The sequence below is a fragment of the Tympanuchus pallidicinctus genome, unplaced genomic scaffold (genome assembly GCF_026119805.1).
Source record: "Tympanuchus pallidicinctus isolate F22 unplaced genomic scaffold, pur_lepc_1.0 scaffold8, whole genome shotgun sequence".
In the NCBI taxonomy this organism is placed as follows: domain Eukaryota; kingdom Metazoa; phylum Chordata; class Aves; order Galliformes; family Phasianidae; genus Tympanuchus; species Tympanuchus pallidicinctus.
The window spans coordinates 36,551,454-36,570,181 of NW_026294802.1; the positions used below are offsets into that span (position 1 = coordinate 36,551,454).

The window sequence follows — 18,728 nt, forward strand, 5'->3', positions numbered from 1 at the left end:
AATCCATTGCATTGCATCAAAAATACTGAATGGGCATCAAAAGCTGCAAAAGAGCTCTAATGAAATAATATTCTCACTTAATCATTTTTTTGTTTTTTTGAAGGCAAAAATTACTTTTGCAAAGAAACCGTGTATTTAAATCTCAAATATCTTAAATACTATTCAAAGGAACAGGACGGGTTTCTTTTTGTTCATATTAGTACCTTTAAAATTGGATATTTGAAATGCAAAACTACTAGAAGGCATTAATAAAAGTTCTGAAAATCCCTGTTAGTAACAGTATTTCAATTTGGTCTTTATTTACTGTTATCAGTATACTAATGAAGAAAGGGAATCAAAGCATTCCCAAAGTTCAAAGTCTCAAACAGTTAAATGCTTACTCTCCGATTATCTCTTTGAGGCTGCATTCTTCAAGGAAATTGAACTTCAATTACAGTTTATAGTCTTGAGTGCAAGATAGCAGTTTACATGGGGTTGATTTTATTACAGTAGGCTGCAGCTCACTTCTAAGTTCAAAATGGTTTGTATACATCTCAAGGTTAGAAATTAACTACATACAAACACAGAAGCACAGACACATATCAGTTGACAAAAGCAGAATCATAGTCCCATACTCTTTAACATCATACTGAGCAATGATTTCTTCAAATGGGACCAGAAAACTTATCAGCAATCTGTATTTTCTTAACCTCTTCATCAACATTCTCTATTGAAGCTTCACACAACACGACTACTAGAAGCAAAAAGACCACAACACTGCTTTACTACTCAAATGACTGTACATAAGTTTTCCTGTGCATTTCACTATTTCTCTTTTTTTCTATAGTGTCCTAAGTCATTATGGGTGTTCACACTACTCTGCAAATAAAAATTCCATGCCATGAGTGATTGTCAGTAGCAAGTCATTCTCATATAAAATAATACTTAGATATTACACTAGTTAAAACAAAAATCTTTTAGAAGTGACTCTGTAGCAAGGACAGAGTGCAAATCATTCTGCGATCAGTTCTTCAAGGCACTCAATCCCATTTAATATTTTATACAAAGCAGAAGCACATCAACTGCTCAAATAAGAAAGATTTATGCTACAACACCACATGAGCTTGAGTTGGTGTCTTATTAGCTGAAGCATTCACCAGAAAGAGAAAAGACATCAGATTAAATCATAAGGAAAAAGAATTTCAACACGGATTTCTCACATCTTTTTTTGATGTCATTTGCGGAAAGCCTCATCTAATATGTGATGTGAACATGTCCACTAATGCTCCTGTTTTGGCATGAGAATCTCAGAGAAACTAAAATATTAACTGATGTTGGCACTATGTACATAAAAAGGTAGTAGTTTGTATGCTTTTACTGGTAGAAGACATCAAGTAGCTAGAACTTCACACATTAAAACTCCATCTCAGTCCACATCCAACCATTCACAGTGACCAACAACAGATGTCCAGTGTGAAGCAGAAAAGCAGGTCAATTACGTCATCACTATTTCTCAGAATATTTTCCTACTCATGAGCATGATAACGAAATCTAAATACTGAGCTTAGATATCCACAGAGCAGTTTGTTGAACCTCAATAATTTTATTAGTCGGGTAAGGTTTCCAATGATGTTTCAATCATTAGAAGCTTACAGTTTGTATTCGCCACACTTTCAAATGTATTTGCAAAATACAATTCAAATAAATTTCCAGAAGTCAACAGGACATGTGTCTAAAGAAAGTACATGAAGAACAGGACTCAAAAAGCACTCCCTCTCTTCCTCCCTACCTTTTCTATAATAAATCACATCTGTGCATTTGGCCTAGAATAATTTCTACCTAGAGATCTTTAGTAAATGGGACAGTACTCTAGATACATTAGGTAGGTAATAGGTACATTACTTACCTTATGGTGGATAATTTAAGAGCAAGTTATAAGCTAGACATTAGCTGTCCAATACATGTCTTTATTTTTCTGCAAGCCCACATTCATCTCATTTCCCAGAACAAAGAAACAGATTATATTTTTACTATTTCTGTCAGCGTGTCTTCACATTTCAGTGTAAACTGGGCCATTTCCATAAAAACATATTATTAATCCTCAAAACAGCAGAATGTTTTCTGTATGTTTACCTCACACATTGTCTGTTCACTTTTTTAAAGTAAAATATTAAATTTCCTTAAACGTATATAACATAGAAGCCATAAACACTTGCCAAATGTTCTTCAAATTGGCCCAACTCTCATGCAACCCAGTATGGTCCAACACCTTTCCTCTGAGCTGATATGGATTGTCTATTTGATCAATATGTCCAGTCCTCCTGAGCCTGCAAAGGAAATCTGAAATCCAAATCCTTGACACTTGACTTTTGTAATTCTCTCTATCGATACCAACAACACCTCAGAAGTTATTTATCAATGTCTGTGAAGCATTGATTCTCATCTTACAGTTTGTAAACAATGTCACTGTGAATTTTGATGTAAGAGGCAAAGGGGAAAAGGGTGCAGGTGTGTATAATATGGTAGTCTTCTCAGATAAAGTATGGTTTAAGTTAGTGTATGGACTATTTTCTGAAGTAAAAGAAGCAGCTAATGAATACTACTTCAAATATAAAACATGGAAACTTTTGAATTATATCACTTGGAATACAAATACACTCACGATAGGACATTTTTCCATAGAAAGAATAAGTAGATAACAAAAATCTAAAGAAAAGACACATTTGACACTTCAGGACATCCAGACTCCCATCTTTATTATCATTTGGGATATGAAGAAGATCTGTAACTTCATTGAAAATTTCAGATTCTTGCAGAGGTATGGATTGAAAAGGAATTGCTAGCATTGACTATTTTTTCTTATCTCTCTAAAGACATTTTTCTTGTTTTTTTTTTAATCCCTTGCAATTGAAATTATTGAAGCCAAAATATGCACGACAGTATTCAGACTAGGTATGTCAAGATGACAACCTATTTATTATGAGGTACAGTATTCTTTCCAGTTATTACTTAAAGAAGGAGGTGGGGAGGGGAAGTTTCACTCCTAAACAACAGCTACAGAAAGAATCAGAAAATAATAGAAATAGTGGATTATTAATTTTGTATATTTCTGTTTAAAGATCTCAGAGGCTCATCTAAGTATGTCACCATAAGAAATGAGTATTAATCATTTCATTTCATTTTCCCTTGATTACATATAAGTCATGTTCTTTATATTTTTAAATTTCACGTTCAAAAGTTAAGTATTCATTCTCTGTAGAATTTTGCTCAGTGTTTACATTTTCAAAGCCTACAGAACTCAGCCTGCTTCTGGTGATAACTGTAAGAAAAAAATAAAGTATTTTAAAGGAACATAAAATATGTAGAAAAATCTCACTGATATATTCTGCTTTATACTTTGTAGATCTTCATCTTTCTTCAGAGCAATGCTCCACTGGATATATGACAAGCTACAAGTCTAAAGATATATTACTATATTAACTTCATTTATGCTATTCGGATACCACTACAATACTCTAGGCACCACAGTCATTTTCTTTTCTTACTTGCAATAATTAACATTAGAGAGCAAGAGATAGCTAAATTAATTTATAACTTTATAGTTTCTTATACTAATTATTTCCTCTTCTTATATTTTAGGTCATCCTGTCATTCCTGCAAACACTAATCAATCATGGGATTTGAAGTTAATACTACTAAATAAATGAATTGCTTAATCTCCTATGACCATCTATACATGCCTCATCTTCACAAAGCTTATCAATTTTATGTCATCAAGGACAGAGTGACCTTCATTTCCACAAAATGTCTCTTGCTACTGGACAAGTTGCTTGTAAATTTATCACTTATCCTCAGGAAGAAAGTCCTTCGAAATCTGCCTCTGACAAATGCAAGTCTATGTTTTGTCAATTGACCGGCTCATACTGAATTCCAAAATCGTAACCGTGGAATACTAAAGGGTCTCTTACTTTTCCGAGCATTTCAGCTAAAATGAAGGACATGCAACTCAAAATTAATTTTCTACTTGGCCTAGTTATCACTGCAGTGGTACAGGCTGTAGAAAAAAAAGCAGACTGCCCAGAGTTGTGTATATGTGAGGTCAGACCTTGGTTCACTCCCCGGTCTGTATATATGGAGGTTCTGACAGTGGACTGTAATGATTTAGGCCTTTTAAATTTTCCAACCAGACTGCCTGCTGACACACAGGTTTTACTTCTACAGACTAACAATATTGGAAAAATTGAACACTCAGTAGACTTCCCAGTGAATTTAACTGGTCTAGACTTATCTCAGAACAATTTATCCTCGGTGGCCAGTATTAATCTTACAAAAATACCACAGTTGCTTTCTGTGTACCTGGAAGAAAACAAACTTACTGAACTCCCTGAAGAATGTCTCTCTGGACTCCACAACTTACAAGAGCTTTACATTAATCATAACATGCTTTCTATGATTGCGCCGGGAGCTTTCATAGGCCTCAATAATCTTCTCAGACTTCATCTCAATTCAAATGGTCTGCAAATGATCAACAGTAAGTGGTTTGAAGCTATTCCTAATCTGGAGATTCTCATGATTGGAGAAAATCCAATAATCAGAATCGAAGATATGAACTTTAAGCCTCTTATCAATCTGCGCAGCCTAGTTTTAGCCAGCATAAATCTCACTGAAATACCAGATAATGCTTTGGCTGGCCTTGAAAATTTAGAAAGCATTTCCTTCTATGACAATAGATTTGTTAAAGTGCCCCATATTGCTCTTCAAAAGGTTACAAATCTCAAATTTCTGGATCTAAATAAGAATCCCATTAACAGAATACGAAGGGGGGATTTTAGCAATATGCTACACCTGAAGGAGTTAGGAATTAATAATATGCCTGAACTGATTTCCATAGATAGTCTTGCTGTTGATAATTTACCAGATTTAAGAAAAATAGAAGCTACCAACAATCCAAGATTATCATACATTCATCCAAACGCTTTCTACAGACTTCCCAAGCTGGAATCACTCATGCTCAACAGCAATGCACTGAGTGCCCTGTACCGCAGTACGATAGAATCGTTGCCTAACCTGAAGGAAGTCAGCATACACAGCAATCCCATTAGATGTGATTGCGTCATCCGCTGGATTAACATGAACAAAACAAATATTCGCTTCATGGAGCCAGAGTCTCTGTTTTGTGTAGATCCTCCTGAATTCCAAGGCCAGAATGTGAGACAGATACACTTCCGGGAAATGATGGAAATCTGTCTCCCTCTGATAGCTCCTGAAAGCTTTCCATCTACTTTGGAATTAAAAACTGGCAGCCATATTTCCTTACACTGCAGAGCAACAGCAGAACCTGAACCTGAAATCTACTGGATAACGCCATCAGGACATAAACTTTTGCCTAATACTATTTCTGATAAATACTACATTCATTCCGAAGGGACATTAGACATAAGTGATGTAACAGAGAAAGAAAGTGGCTTATACACATGCATAGCAACAAATTTAGTTGGGGCAGATCTAAAGTCAGTCATGATTAAAGTGGATGGCTCTCTCCCTCAGGACAGCAATGGACCTTTGAATATCAAAATCAAAGATGTAAGATCTAATTCTGTTTTGGTTTCATGGAAAACAAGTTCTAAAATTCTGAAGTCCAGTGTTAGATGGACTGCTTTTCTGAAAGCTGAAAACTCTCAGGCTGCACAGAGCGCTCGAGTACCATCTGATATAAAGGTATATAACCTTACACATCTAAATCCATCAACTGAATACAAAATTTGTATAGATATTCCCACTATTTACCCACAGAATAAGAAACAGTGTGTCGATGTAACCACTAAAGGACTAGATACAGCAGTGAAAGACTATGAAAAGAACAGCATCATAGGATTTCTTGCCTGCCTTGGTGCTCTTCTGGGAATCATCTCTGTGGTGTATCTCTACAGCTGCATCTCACGAGACATGAACTATGATGTTCGACACAGCTATGTAAGGAATTATCTGAAGAAACAATCCTTTTCACTCAATGAGCTTTATCCTCCTCTAATCAGTCTTTGGGACATGGGCAAAGAAAAAAGCACAGCAATGGAAGTTAAATCAACTCTAATAGGCGTACCAACCAATATGTCATAAATATCACTTAATTTCTGAAATAAAAAGCACAGGACTGTACGTGTGCTAAATAAAACAGAAACAAGAAAAACTGTATCTTCTAGAAATTAGATGCCTGGATTTTGCTGGTGACAAATAGGAATATGTACTGCCTCAGCATAAGACAAGAATTTTAACTAAGGCTTCTAAGAGTATTCTACCAACCAAATACAATTAACTTCATTTTCTAGAACTTTCGTGAGACTTTGAAGTCTGGAATACAGTGCAAGTAGCCAAGAACATTTTCTGTATCTTTTTTTTTTTTTTACTATTACTTAAAAGTAGTGGAACTGAGCAATACCTCCTCCTGTGCTGTATTACACACAATAGCCACGAGTTTTGCAGTGAAAGCTATACTAGGATTGACACATGGTGTAATGAAATGGACAAATTCTGTAGAGTAGACACAGTGAGTATGTGAAATTTTTTTATGAGGAAAATACATTTTTGATTAAAATCAAAACCGTTTTTGGCTTGTTTGTTCCTAGAGAAGTATTTGGGGTGCTCTTGTTTGACAATAAACAAACTCATGATAATATCTCTTAGAATATTTCCTTACATATTCTCCTGCTGAAATGCCAGTTGGAGCATGGAGGTTATTTTTGATGGTTTTAGGCTGTACAACTGCAATGACCCACATAATAAACACTTTCACAAAGTATTTACTCATACTGGTCAGTAATAATAACTGTATTTTATGTATCGCTTAATGTGGGAGGTAGAAGAGATAAGGGATCTCCTGGAAAGAGTCCACTGGGGGGCCACAAAGATGATAAAGGCTCTGGAGCATCTCCGCTGTGAGGAAAGGCTGATTAACCTGGGTCTGTTCAGTCTTGACAAAAGAAGACTGAGAGGGGATCTTAATAATGAGTATCTTAAGTGTGGGAATCAAAGGGACTCTTCTCAGCAGTCTATGGGGACAGGGCAAGGGGAAATGAAACAGCCACAAACTGGAGCGTAGGAAGTTTCGCACCAGTATGCAAAGAAAATCCTTCACAGTGAGGTGACAGAGCACTGGAACAGGCTGCCCAGGGAGGCTGTGGATTCTCCTTCTCTGGAGATATTCAAGACCTGCCTGGATGCCTACCTGTGCAACCTGCTGTAGTGGGCCTGCTTTGCAGGGGGACTGAACTTGATGATCTCTAGAGGTCCCCTCCACCCCTACAGTTCTGTGATTCTGTGAATGGCAGAAAGGAGACATAGGACTGACAGGGAAATAGATTATTAGTTATTGATAAAAGCACATTCTAAACTACTTTGGTATTTTCCAAAAAGACTGAAAAATAAATGCATTTTTAGATTCAGAACATATAAATCCAACATTTTGTCTTCAATCAAAAGGGAAATTCAGTTATTAGTAATGTCTAAACTTAAGGCTGCGATACACTGAACTCATCTCGTTTGAACAGCTTAGATGACATTAAGGATTTATTTGTAAACCTGCGTGCTTCTCTTCAGCAATAACAACAACTGACTAGTTTTTAAACACACCAGCTTTCACAAACTAACAAGCAGTAAATGACTGACAGAAACATTATTAGTAGAAATGAAATAAATGAAATGAAATGAGAACAATGAATACCTGACTCTACTCATATCAAAGTTAAAATTCTCATGAGAGCAAGACTGGGCCCACAAGCAGAAATGTGCTCAGAATCCTGTTGATCAGAATTTTGATCACAAGCCAAAAGTGACTCTTGCAGAATAACTACTAGCAAGTACTCTAGAAAAAAGACATCAGACCATTAAGATGGCTGAAGATATGGTGACTCCAGATAAAGAAATTGATTTATATATATATATGTGTGTGTGTGTGTGTATGTGTGTGTTATTTCATTTGATGACTATAAGTACAAACAGGAAGAATGAAGAAAAAAAAGTTATCACTGAATTTTGTAACTAGGGAATTAAATATCAACTGAATGCATAGGTAGCTTGCATAAAAAGTTAAAATAGGAGTGGCAAACATTACTTTTAAATAATTCACATATTTTATATACTTAAAACTCTACAATAACATACATTTTATTTTTTTAGACTTGGCTAAAGTAAAAATTTCTATGGAATCATTGACAGCATGATCGTAGCTAGAAGCAGAACTACCTTTTGTACATAGAAATTCTCTTTTTCCATCTATTTATAGTTTTTTTATATAATTTCAAAGTATTATTGGCATGTAAACATTCATAATACAGAAAAATCATTTCATTTTCCCTTCTGCTATTTAATAACAGCCATTTGTTTTAAAAATATTTTTTTCTAATTAAGTTTTAGCATAATAAAATCATGCAAAGGTTATTTTCAAAGTTTTTAAAGGCAAAGAGAAAACAACCTGGTGTTAATTCTAAACCATCAAAAATAGGATATTAGGAGGTTTTATATGCTTCAATGAAGAAAAGAAAACCAGCAACATGATGAATCAGTGTCCTGCACAAAGGAACACTGAAAGGCATCGGACAAAGATGCTGAAATGGCGTTGCTGATTTCAGGGCCATAGACAGAGCTTATGGAGTGCTGCAGTTCACAAAGAAAAAGTACCCAGCAGTGGGCCATCACTGTGCAGACACCGTGCACGTTAACAAGAACGTGTGGGTATGTCCTGTATTCCTATCTTTTGAATCAAGCTACAGGCTGAACTCACAATTAATACAGCTTGGAAACAAGAATCTCTTGCAGGCAGAAACAGCTCTGCACAGTTTTATATAATATGAATGAAAATCCTTCCCCCCACCTCCATCATCATGTAAGCCCCACTTATATCTACATTATTTAAATATCTCATTAAATTGTTTTGTTTCTAGATAAATTGCATTAGCGTATAGAATTTTTGTACTTAACTGCTAAGTAACTAAGCATATCTCACAACTATTTGAATCACTCTGTAATTTATCTTGATATCAAAATATACCTGAAAATATACCTGATATCTTAAGAAACTGATTGAAGAAGAATAGAAGAAGATTGAAGAAGAATGGAAACCTTGCTAGTTGCCCAGATGTAAATGATTTAATTTATCTCTCAAAAAGAAAAATGCATTTGTATTTTGTTAAATAACATTGCAATCCTCCTCTCACGTGACTCTGAGGAAGTCATTTTATAATTTAACACCTTCCTTTCTCCATTTCTGAAACATTAAGTTGAGATTTTGTTTTTCGTAGGAAAAAAGAACTTTGGTAACCAAACAACTATACAGACACATCTCCATAATCACTATTAAATTAACTAATATTCTTTATTTCTGTGTGTCCTATCAGCTATCATTTAAAAGTGCTACTTCAAGGAATACTAGGAAAATGCACAAAAGAACAGGATCAAAAGTGTCCCTACATTAGGTTACAAGGTCACAGATTTTTCAGTAGCTCATATAATTTGAGAATTTTCACACCATAAAATAGTGGCCCAAACAATAGATTAATTTTATCCTGGCAAAAACTCTCTGAAACAAAAGAAAACAGAAGGCAAGATCAGTGTTTGAAATGTCAGTGTCTGGGTAAGCAGTACTTAAAGCATAAGACATTAATTCAGTGTTTGGACTCAGTCGCCTTACCTCTTTCTGTCAGCTACTACACTGAAAATAGCAATGCTCTATTCATGGAAAGATTAACCATTTACTTCTTGGTAAAACATTTACAGATATCAATTCCAACATTCCATCAGTTAACAGAGACAAGATGATATATATGTACATTTAAGTTTTTGTTCTAGCTACCATAATGTGAAACTGCAACTTCAAGTGGTAGCTACAAAATACATAAAAATGGCAATTTCCCTCTTAATAAAAAAATCAATTTCCAAAATTCACTAATAAAATGCACTCTGTTTATGTAACCTTAACCAGTGAACTCAAGATAACTTAAAGAATAAATGGAGATCCTTTCCTCAATCTTTTGCTGCCTAGTCATAGAAAAGACACAAGGATCAACAACTGTTAAGTAGTATTTGCTATTGGAAGACAGATGAGATGTTTCAGAATAAGTGTCTCTACAATGTAGAAAATAAGTTATTTACTAAATGATTCCAGAAGAACAGAGGAGAAAAATGCACTGAATAGAGTAAAATCAGATTATTGACAGGAAACTTTACATAGCAGAAAGTGTGTAATAAGTATGAAAACCACAGGAGACATTTTTAAGGATACAGTTAAACAAAACAAAGAGAATAACTTTTAAGCATAAACTACTAAAGACAAACCAAGATTAACAATTCACCTCATGCTTGGAAAAAGATCAGCTACCACATACTGTTTTCGTAGAGGCTATGAACTAGATAACTAGAAACATACACTGAGTTAAAAAGTACTGGTCTACTGAAGATCATTATAACATGTTACTTCATCGTAACACAGCTTATCAAAAGACATCTTGGATAAAACTGAAGAGGGAATGACAGAAAAAAATTAAACAAGTGATTTCTTTAGAACACTTTGGGGTTACATGATCAACAATGGAATGATGATGAAATAAACTGCTAAGTAGGAAAAATATTCATTTTTTATGGAATTTGGGTTGACCTTGCCATCTAATTGTTTTTGTAGATTAGTTGGTTGGCCTACAAAATCTGCAATCTGAGTAGCTTCCAGTTTAGTGCCACTGGAAAACAACCTGAATCAGTCTCCTTGGGAAAAGAATAAAGTGATACTGGTGAGAATACAATGCTACAACAGTAGCCACAAAACAAGAAGAATAATGAAAACAGTAGAAATATTCTGCGAACACAATATGAAGCTACTGAGATCAAAATTCAACCGAGATGTCAAAGTTTGTGAAATGAAAAAATACCTAAATTATTGATTTAACTGCTGTAGAAGTTGGGTTTTAAACAAAATAATTGCAATTACTCGTTTATAAACATAATTCCACTTCAGTTACAGCTAAAATGTGGTAAGATATGAATAACTGGACTGCAACTAAGGGCTGATGTGGTATGACTTAACAGAGAAACTATCAAGCAAACATCATAATTGCGAGCAAAATATCTGAATATCAAAACATAAATATTAAGGAAAGACCTGGAATTCTTAAAGAAAAATATGCTGTACAAAATATCAGCTACTGACATGAAGTCTCATGTATAAAGCATAAAAATATAATGACACTCAGATGAAAATACTGATAGCAATGTGGGAATAAGGTAAAGCTGAAAGGGCAGGCAATTTGGGCAGATGGCCTATTCCTGATCCTAAAATAGCGGATGTTCTTTTCAACATTATAGTTTAGAAGAGTGGAAAACTACTCCATCTGCTTTACCCTTATGTAGCTATTGTTCCTCAATTGTTGATTACAATTTTATGCTGTGCTCCAAATAGCCATAGTGCTTGTGGGAATCACAAACCTACATGCTGTACGTATTCAGGTGCAAAGAGAAATTAAGAATAATTGGCCAAAGAACAAAATATTTATTATAATTGTAGTTTCTTGATCCAAGACCATTTATGTCCATATTTCTACAAAATATACCATCTCATGGCATATGAGAATTTGGAAATGTGGAATTTCACCCCACAGGTTGAATTCATTGATTCTCTTCCACCCTCTCAAAGTATATAGTCCTGTAATGCCATGATTATCTAACACTATCTCCTGAAGCAGGAATTCTCCACTGAAATAGAGAAATTAATGAAAGCATATGGAAAAAATACATCTATACTGAAATACCTTCCTAGAGCTAGAGACCTAGAGTAAAGAATCCCACAATTCCTTCTAAGAATTACCCATTAAAGATACCAAGATATACAGATTATTGGGTTCTGTGCACTAGCCTTATGCAGCCTCATTGTGTGTTCCCACTAGAGCTTAAGAGAGAACAGAAATGCTGAGGGCAGCTATATATATATATAAGAGATAGACTTCTATATCTCAGTGCTAAATCAAAGGTGAGGGAAGGCTATAGCTCCTGCTTCAAAATGTCCACACGTGACATAATGCTAATCTCTAAGTTATTATTTTCAACTATACTGGTTGATTCCTTTTTAACAGTTCAACCCAACTTTTAACTTTAGATGCCATGCAGATTTACACTCACATTTCCTATGAGCAATGCAACAATGATATTCCATAATATTTGGCTTAATAAATCAACTTGAGACTGAATTTGATCAGACAAAACTGTTGGTTGTTGGAGAGACAGCTCTCAGGTTCACACAGAGAAGGAAAACAAATCTGAGGAGATTCACGTTCATTACAAGATATTCAGAATTGATCTCTTCAGTTCTGAGTATTATAGAAGATTCCTACAGAAACATACTCATTTCATTCTCTGTCACCTAAGATTACCTGAAAGAAGGGCCTGTAAGGCAGTAATAGCCTCTTCTACTAACAGAAGGCAAGAATAAGGAAGAAATCAAGACACAAAAATGAACCTACACTTAGTAAATGTGGTTTCCAATGATATCACAGCAGTGCAGAAATGACCTTATTCATCTTTTTAATGCAACTTCAGTATACCTTGAAGGATACATAACACTGTCTCTGTAATAACAAAAAAAAAAGAAAGAAAAAAAAAAGTGCCATGACCAAACTGAGGTGTGCAACAGCATGGACAACACAAAACAGAGTGAAAAAATGAATGCTGCTTTCCAAGTTAACCAAACTGTTTGTATTTTAACATGTGAACACAACTCAGATTCCCTGAGGTGGCTGTTGGACATAAAATTTGAGGGCAGATTCTTGTCAGATTTTTTTAAAATATATACATAATGGTACTATTGCTCTTAACATTTATGATGTTTCATTTGTGTCTCAAACATGAATTTCAGCTAAACTTAAAAACATACATGCTTGTACCAGTTTACCTGAAGTAATATAATACATGAACACCAACATCTCAATTCCATTTCTTCTAAAGACATATAAGATGATCTTTATGGGTCACTTCCAACTTGGAATATTCTATGGTTCCATGACTCTAAGAGGATTTCAATAGTCAAGACAGGATAAAATATATGACTTCCAAACTCTTCAAAATAGCACTCTCTTCCATCACAGCACATGCATATTCACATGATCATGTCCAAATCACTGTGTTAGAGATCCAATTCAAAATTACTTTCTTTTCAGTCCTTCCAGGAACATCAATCTCTTTCTCACACCTTTCACATTTTTTCCATTCATTTAGCATTAGCTGACTGTTGGCTCCTATAAAAAAATCACATTAGCCTGGGCATGCAGTCTTCTTTTTTAATTATTATTTCATGAATGCTTCATATTTTCTGCTTCCTACAAAAAGTGTCTTTCTCTATGTTATTTGTTATGATTCTTGCAGAATTATGTGAAAAAATAAAAATACTAAGGCTTAATTCTTCTGTGGATTTGAGTGCAAATTTCAAATGCAGCTCAAGGAAAATTGCTCCTTTCAATAAACTAGATATATGATCCACAATCCTTATGACAAACACCATCCAGAGCATGACAAAAAAAACAGGGGAGAGTTCAGTCAAATTGTAACAGATCTCCAGCAACACCTACATTTTTTGCAGCCCTGTTCCCCCAACGTTCTTCAACAGTTCACTTTTCTTCTCCATTAACATTATGTTAACTAAACTTCAATCTCTTTCTTGGTCTTCAAAAAGTTGATTAAAATGTAGAATGTCCACTTGTGCCAGAATAATTTTAAGTTATTTCTAGTTTGTATGCTGTCTGCTTTATTAGAAAGATAAAGCAGAAAGAAAATAATGTTATTATTCATCCACACTTTCAAAATCGTAACAGTTTCTGAGCATATACAAATAAACACATTATGCTAAAACAAAGCTCTACTGAAGACAAAATAAAAGCAATGTGCATCATTCATTTAATTGAAAACATTACATAGATTTTTAATTACTACAAAATGGGAAAAGAAGGATATTATTTATTTAAAATACTTTAAATAGAATCCTTTGTGGAGAACATCTGTTTCAGAATTAAATAATTAAATATCCACCAAGAAAATATTGGGCAGTCTATAATTGTAAGTAGCAGCACAAGAATGTTCTTTGTATTCAACAAATGCAAACAAACAAACAAAAGTCATAAGCTGCACAATATATTCTAAGCTATACTCTAATGAATTTCTTGCAAGATACCACAAAAATGCAGGATTCCCTCAGGTTCAAATTCCTCCTCACTTGAAAGTTTGCAAGAGCCTGCCACTGCTATTCATCACTAACAATCAATTATCTTCCTACAAAATTTCTAAGGCTTTAGCTTTTATTCCTCCTCCTTTTGTCTCCTTCATCTGACAATGTATTTTTGTTTCAATTATCTTAAATGTGAAAGCTCCCCATCTTTGTATGTCACACAACATCATCCTCCCACTAGCAGCATTTCCCCCCCCCTTTTTTTTTTAACATTCTGGCTCTAAACTCTATTACTCCTTTTCCAAAACTAATATTCCACTGCACTGGATGTATATAAGAATATAAATTCTCCTTGATAAAACCCCTACATTCAAATGTTTTATATATAATGACTTTTCTGTCATCTTTGAATAATTAAGAGTGTGGAAACCATCCCATAAATATTCAGAAATTGAAAGAAAGTCTAAGAAAGAAAAAAAAAAAAAGTTTAAAACAAATACATGTAGACTACAAATCTCATCATAGCACTGCTAAAAAATCAAACAGACGCCATCACCATAAAGGTGATTAAAGATCAGAAGCTGCAGCTACTCAATGATAGGTAAGTCAATGGTTAAAAAATAAATGGTAGCAGAGGAAGATAGAAGTATTTTAGAACAAACCAGAAAGAAGATGGAAGAATGAGGCCAAACAGAAGAAACTGCTAAAGGATCAAGTTGGCAACAGCAACAAATAAATATGAGAACAATGCATGAATGGAGGAGCTTCTACATGTAGTTTTAATGATGGAGAAAAGTAGGGCAGGGGAAAGGCATAGGAAAGACTGCTGAAGAGGAATGGAGACATGGGTCTAACAGCCCATCCTGGTATCACTGGAATTAATGATAGCAAGAGACGAACAAGTATCTGAAAGCAAATTTTGGACAAATTTGGAAGTGTCAGTATTGACAAAGCAGGGGAAAGACTAATGATTAAGAGACAAAGGGACACCAAAAGAAAACAAGTGACCTTGAAGACACCATGAAATATACATATCCAGATGTCTGGAACAAAGTAAGACAAGAATTAACAAGAATGGGAAAGATGGACAAGACAAGATGAGTACATGATTTGATTTGTTCAAAACATTTTGTAAAGAAAAAATCTGCAAAAAGCTTCTGAAATCTGAGACAATCATGTTTAGGAGATAAATTATAATTCCTATATCTTATGAGCAATAATAAACTAAATGTCAAGAAAAAAGTTACAGTACTAATTGAAAAACAAGTAATACAAAAGTATTTATTAGCAAGTGAAGAGAAATAAACAAACAATGAAAAAACCCATGTCTGGAAAGTCTGGCTAAAGTAAGGAAGGCAGCTGTCACAGGTATGGTCATTTGGGAGGTTTCATCCAAGTGACAACCGAAAGTTGATAATCCTGTGTTATTAGGCAAAATAGGAAACCTCAGTGGGAAGGAGACATTATTGCCTCTAATTAAGGACAGTGCTCAAAGTCCAGAAACTACTTAACAGTATCAATTATTATGCCACTAATAATTAATTAAGATTTGTGATTTCCTAAACATTGCCCCAGTCACAGCAGTTCTTACTGTTGCTTTTACAAAGCCTCAAAATACCTTAAAAATAATTAATTCTAAGGGATTAACTCAAAAATCCTTTTAAAGGCAATAACAAAAGAAATACTGAAATGTATTCAAATTTGTTCTGAGTTATACTCACAGAAAATGTACTCCAATTAAAAAAAAAAAAAAAAAAAAAAAGCCAATCACTGTCAAACAGACTAAAAGCTTAAAGAAAAAGAAATAGTGAGAGGAGGAGTCAAGGAGAGAACACAGAAAACAAAACCCCTAAAACTAAGAGGAGGAAAGATGGAAGGCAATGATTTAATATTATATAAGTTACACTAATATACTTAATCTATATGTGAAAATATTCACTGAAGAGAGGCAGACAGAATGCAGCATGAAAAACATCAATTAAAAATAAATTATTTTCCTTCAACAATGGAAGTTCTCGCTAACTGAAAAATAAGTAAAAACTTGAAAGTGAGGCAGACTAAATAATCTAATTAGGGTGTCAGTATGTAAAAGCAGAACACATAAAGATGCCCCACAGATGCTCTTTGGGGAGATCTGAATTAATAAGTCCATAAAGTGTAATGCAGAACTTCAGGCTTTCATTACCTTGGGTCCAAGTGAACTTAAGCATAATCAGTCTGACAGAAAGGAATATTAGCTTAGTTTCACTTCCTCCACACCTGATTAGCTTGGAAGGATCCCACATTCATGTAGAAAGATGCTAAAATACCAAGTACTATCCATGGTAGTTTGAGCAATAATGTACAACACTCAAAGGGAAGTAGTTAATGGTCTGCAGAGATCAGATATAAGCAGTCTTCCTAAGGGCTCTATTCTGGATTTATCCTGCTTAGCATCTTTATCAATAACTTGGAGGAGGAGGTAAAACCATTATCAAGTGTGACAACACTGAAGTGGATGCTGCAGTCGGTATGTTGGTGGGCAGGGCTGCCATTTAGGGGGAACTAGAAAAGCTGGAAAACTAGGCCAACAAGATGTCATGAAAGCAAGAAGACATGCATATTTCTCACCTAGCATGGACTAACCCTGAATAAGGCTGAGAATGGCTCACTGTGGAGTAGCTCTGTGGAAAAAGACCTGGGGGTCTTAATGATAGTTGGTTAAAGATCCTTGATAGTGACATAGTATACTGACAGTATAATGGATTGTATTAACATGAATGTAGCTAGTAGCTGAGGAAAATGGTTTCTCCTCTTTATTCATCATGTTAGCACCTGTCTGAAATGCTATGTTCAATTCTTTGCTCCTCCCATACAGGAAAGTCACTAGTTAACTGGAACAAGATCAACAGGATACTACCAACCTGCTGGGGACAGAAGCACTTGCCCTGAAAGGAGAGGCTGAGGGGGGGACTGGCTTGTTTGGCAAATAAGAAACAAGGATTGGAAGAAAGAAGTACCATCTTTCCTGTATCTAAGAAGACAGAGTCAGGCATATTACTGAGGCGTCAAACAGGAGAGTGAGCAACAACAATCATGAACTGAAAGAGGGAGAAAAGGGAAGTCTCAACTAGATAAAGGAAAAGTAATTAATTATCAGGAAAATAATCTTGGGAATAAGTTGCCAACAGAAGTTCTGAAATTTCTGGCTTTGGAGGTTTTTCAGCATCCGGCTGAGAAAAGCAATAAGCAATGTGATCTGATTAATGGTTGATTCTGTTCTGAGTAGGAGGTTGAACTAGATGACCTTTCATCCAACCTGTGTAATTCTGCCAAGGAACTCCGTTCCCAAAAAAAAGAGTATACAAGATGCAAACTACTCACAGAAACAGAAATATTTTAGCTGAAGTTCCAAAGTTTTTATCAGAAATATCCTTTTATGCCTTTTTAAATGATACAAAAGGCTGCAGAATAACTGCAGCCTTGCAAGGGAGCTCTAGTTTTGGTAGGTTGTTAGGCCTTTCGAATCCCTGAATTTTAAAACTCTGTTCATAATGCAGAAAAATATCTCCATCTTGTTTCAATATGTGATCTTGCATTATTTTAAAGGTACTTTACTGTTTTCAAAATTCTTAGAAATTTCTTATATATGTATATCTATCATTGTCACTATGATGTTCCTTTCAAATGTCCAAACAGCACAATTTTACATAGATGTAGAGAAACAAACTGAAACTAAATATATAAATGTTTCCTGTTGTTTTGGTTTTTTTTCTTTCAACTCAGATGCAAGTAAGTAGATATAAAAAGTTTTGGTTTTTTTCTTTTTCTTTTTCTTTTTTTTTCTGGAATATAAAAATTTAAAATGAATCCATCAACATGAAAAAAAGATTCAAATTACCTTCTTCCTTCTAAAAAAGTATGAAACTTTGATGATCTTTCCTTTTGTAGTACTAGGTATTTCAGAGTTTCACTTATTTGGGAACAGTTTTACTTTGTACCTTCCATATTAACATTATTTCAGCAACATTAGCAAGGTTAAAAAGCAAGTAAAAAGGAATAAGAAAGAATAGAAAATAAAGAAACAAACAAAACAGAGACAGAATTCACCTATCCTCTGTGGAAAATTATTGGAAATATGCATGGAAAATGCAGCAGAAATCAAGACATTCAGTCACAAAGGAGAAAAGTGATAATAAGCAGAGCTTAAGAATGATGTACTGTGACTGGCTAGCGGGAATGAGGAACACTAAGCTACACATGCATTAAATTCTGATTATAATGCAATCAGTTAGTATCAGGTATATATACAGGAGTACAATGAAAGATTTTTTTAAATTACAAGTTTGCTTAGCTTGATATTATGTCTCAGACAAAGTTCAACAGAAGATGCCTAACACAGAGCAAAGGATCAGGGCAGTACAGCATACCAGACCCTATTTCCATTCCTGGACCACAGGAACTTCCTCCTCCAGGGGACCTTCATGCATCTTCATGTTTAAGAGCTTTCCATGCACTCTTCCCTCATTAATTCAGCTGATCAGTTTTTTAACTTACGGAAGTCTGTAACATTCAACAC

General features: G+C 34.7%; 2 protein-coding genes across 5 annotated transcripts in view; one reads left to right on the forward strand and one right to left on the reverse strand.

The window, feature by feature from the left end:
• The window catches only part of LRRN3 (leucine rich repeat neuronal 3), a 36,510-nt gene extending 29,688 nt beyond the window's left edge, over window positions 1-6,822 (forward strand). For both annotated transcript variants that reach the window (XM_052667951.1, XM_052667952.1), the window contains exon 2: window positions 3,619-6,822. In XM_052667951.1, the coding sequence (XP_052523911.1) occupies window positions 3,970-6,096 (2,127 nt within the window). In that variant the 5' untranslated portion in view covers window positions 3,619-3,969 and the 3' untranslated portion in view covers window positions 6,097-6,822. The remainder of the gene's footprint in view (window positions 1-3,618) is intronic.
• The window catches only part of IMMP2L (inner mitochondrial membrane peptidase subunit 2), a 446,117-nt gene that overhangs the window by 254,367 nt on the left and 173,022 nt on the right, over window positions 1-18,728 (reverse strand). The window contains exon 4 of one of the 3 annotated variants that reach the window (XM_052667978.1): window positions 12,607-13,247. The exons of the other annotated variants lie outside the window; for them this stretch is intronic. Coding sequence (XP_052523938.1) covers window positions 13,220-13,247 — 28 coding nt within the window. The 3' untranslated portion in view covers window positions 12,607-13,219. Of the gene's footprint in view, window positions 1-12,606; window positions 13,248-18,728 lie in introns of those variants that run through there. 3 annotated transcript variants of the gene reach the window in all.